The sequence below is a fragment of the Mandrillus leucophaeus genome, unplaced genomic scaffold, assembly GCF_000951045.1.
Source record: "Mandrillus leucophaeus isolate KB7577 unplaced genomic scaffold, Mleu.le_1.0 Scaffold212, whole genome shotgun sequence".
Classification (NCBI taxonomy): domain Eukaryota; kingdom Metazoa; phylum Chordata; class Mammalia; order Primates; family Cercopithecidae; genus Mandrillus; species Mandrillus leucophaeus.
The window spans coordinates 1,436,306-1,438,911 of NW_012102166.1; the positions used below are offsets into that span (position 1 = coordinate 1,436,306).

Sequence of the window (2,606 nt, forward strand, 5' to 3'; positions counted from 1 at the left end):
CGGGCGGGGGGCAGCCGCCGCTATCCTCAGCTTGGGCAACGTGCTCAACTACCTGGACAGGTACACCGTGGCAGGTGAGCGAGGGCCCCACCCAGCCCGAGGACCAGGACCCCACCCCATCCCACCACCCGCCTCGAGGGAGGTACCCCAGAGAGCTTTTGGTCCCAGGCCTACTATCTCCAGGACCTACGTGAGGTCCCTACGGACCCTCTGCTCAGGCACAACTGGGCAAGGGATGCCTCTGTGCTCCACGGGTACAATCCAGCTCCCCGCTCATACACACCCGGGGCCAAGGGTTAGGTGAGTCCCCACCCCTGGAGCAGCCCGCGCGTCCTCGCCAGCCCTTGACGGCTCATCCGTTGTCCTCTTCTCCAAGAGTCTCCTCTGCGTCTCTCTGCCTCCTTGTCTGTGCGCCCCCTCCGACCCCAGCTGCAGGTTCCCGGGCCTCCTTCCCTTCCCCCAGCCCAGGCCGTCTGTCCGTCCATGGCCCGTCAGTTCCTTCCTTTCTCCGCCGCCTCCACCCCCCTGCGTGCGTGCGGCGAGTGCGCGCGCCCCTTGCGGGTGTGGGCTAGGGAGACCGGGTGTGTGTGCGCGTGGCGGCGCGGTTGTGTGTGTGAGCGCGTGGCTGACAAAGGCTCCGGGCTGCGGGGAGCGGAGGGAGGGGCGGGGCGGGTCCGCGGCGCCTGGGGACCCAGGCTGCGGTTTGCAGCTGGCCCTGTACAGAGGCCTGAAGACGCCTCCCCCTGCTCTGTGGTGCTTGGGGTGTAGGGTAGGGCGCAGGCCTGTGAAGCTAGAGACGTGGAGCCTCAACCTCAGGGAGCATCTCTGGGAATCAGCCTTGGGGACGGGATTGGGATCGATAGAACAACTGGGTTCTAGCCCCGGATTTGCTCCTAATGTGCTTGGTGTGTGACCTTGGGCCAGTCCCAGCGTGTGTTTAGGTCTGTTTGCTCGTTTGTGAGTTGATTGATCATTGGGCCTTTGGGGGACGCACGTGGTTCTGGAATTTCCTTCTGCTGGCTCCCCTCCCCAGCTCTTAGGGGTGGCTCTAGGGGTAAGAATTTGCCCTAGACTGAGCTACTACTGGTTAGGAATGGTGGCGCCTTGAGAGGGAAGGACTTTGGCCAGACTGGCATAGGTAGGGGCTCCCTGCAGGAGGAGAGCAGTACTGTGTGCCCGGCATGCTGGCCCAGAAACTGCCTAACTATAGCTTAGTAAAATCTGGAGCTACCAAACACACACACAACAGAGAGAGAGAGAGGAGAGAGAGAGAAGAGAGAGGGAAGGATTTATTTTGGACAGACTCTAAAGAGAACTTTGCGGCAGTTGAGAGAAGAGAGCCCGGGCATAAACCACACACCACCTGGTGCCTTTCTCCGGGCCTCAGTCTCCCCCTCTGTTGAATGGAGTTTTGTGTCAAATGGAAGGGAAGAATTCTGATGGGAGGGCAGAGGCTTCCCCCTCCCCCCATTCCTGCTTTCAAACCCCCTTGGCTCTCTGTCATTCCACTGGAGGAAGTTGGAAGTGGGTACCAGTGGCATCCGTTTCTGGGTCGAGCAGTCCCAAAGAGATACTTACTTTGGTCTAGCGAGCAGGAATATTGAGCACCTCCCAAGAACGCCAACTGTTGTCGCGCATACACCATGCCGCCAGGGACCTGGGAGAGTAAGTGCCACGCTTTGGGGGAGAAATCAGAGAATAGCTGGGACCTGTAGTCAGTTCAAAATTCCGTACATAGATGGGGGGGACCAAGGTCCCTGTACAGCCCCCGTCCAAGATGGCCAGGAAAGTGACTGGCAAAGCTAGTGTTAGATCTAACAGTAAGGCTCTGCCTGGGAGGAGGTCTTCCCACCCCTTCTCAGCTGAAGAATGAATGGTACTACTTCTGGCACTGGAGCGCTCTCCAACTTGTTTTTTTCCAGCCCCAGACCACCCCCTTTGACGTTCTTAGGGGAACTGCCTCTGCCAGGGGCAGAGCCAGAGAGGGTGGAATCAGGGAGGGCTGGCGCTTATCTGCTCCCACCTCTAAGCGGGTCTCAGAGTTAGATTGTCAGAACGGGGGAATGAGATAGGAAATTTGTGGTGAATTGGTAAAAGGAAGTGGGGAGTGGTGGCTAAGAGGGGCGTGGGGCGGGCAGTTAGGGAGGAAGGCCTGGAAAGCCCTGTGCAAACACCCGCCTGGGCTGTGCCTCCCTCCCTCTCCTGGCCTGGGATGGGAGCTCACGCACCACCCCACCCCCAGCACACAACAGACACAGGTTTCCTCTCCGGATAAGCCTGGTTGCCCCTCTCTCTCTGGTAGATTTCCCCATCTCCACTTCCCCAAGTTCAGTTTTTAGGAATATTTATTATCTCTATGGTAACTACTATGGCTTGATGTGCTAGGGTCAGGGGAGTGCTCATCCCAGGCCGGAGTGCACCTGTTGCTGGCTGGCCCGGCTGGGACAGAGGCGGCGATGTAGACACTCCATTGCTCAGTCTTTAATGTTTGCACCTACCTGGCGTCAGTTCCCCACTAGAGAATGAAGGGAGGTCCCACTGTCCTCCTTTAAATCTGTCCTTAAAATCTGTTTTTTCATAGTATAGACCAGCTTTGTCCAAAAGGA

At 58.3% G+C, this 2,606-nt stretch overlaps 1 protein-coding gene across 1 annotated transcript in view; it reads left to right on the plus strand.

Annotated features, from left to right (window-relative positions):
• Positions 1 to 4: 4 nt before the first annotated feature.
• The window catches only part of SPNS2 (spinster homolog 2 (Drosophila)), a gene marked incomplete at its 5' end in the record, with an annotated part of 39,880 nt that continues 37,278 nt past the window's right edge, over positions 5 to 2,606 (plus strand). Inside the window, one exon of the mRNA XM_011980459.1 lies at positions 5 to 74. Within this exon, the coding sequence (XP_011835849.1) occupies positions 5 to 74 (70 nt within the window). The remainder of the gene's footprint in view (positions 75 to 2,606) is intronic.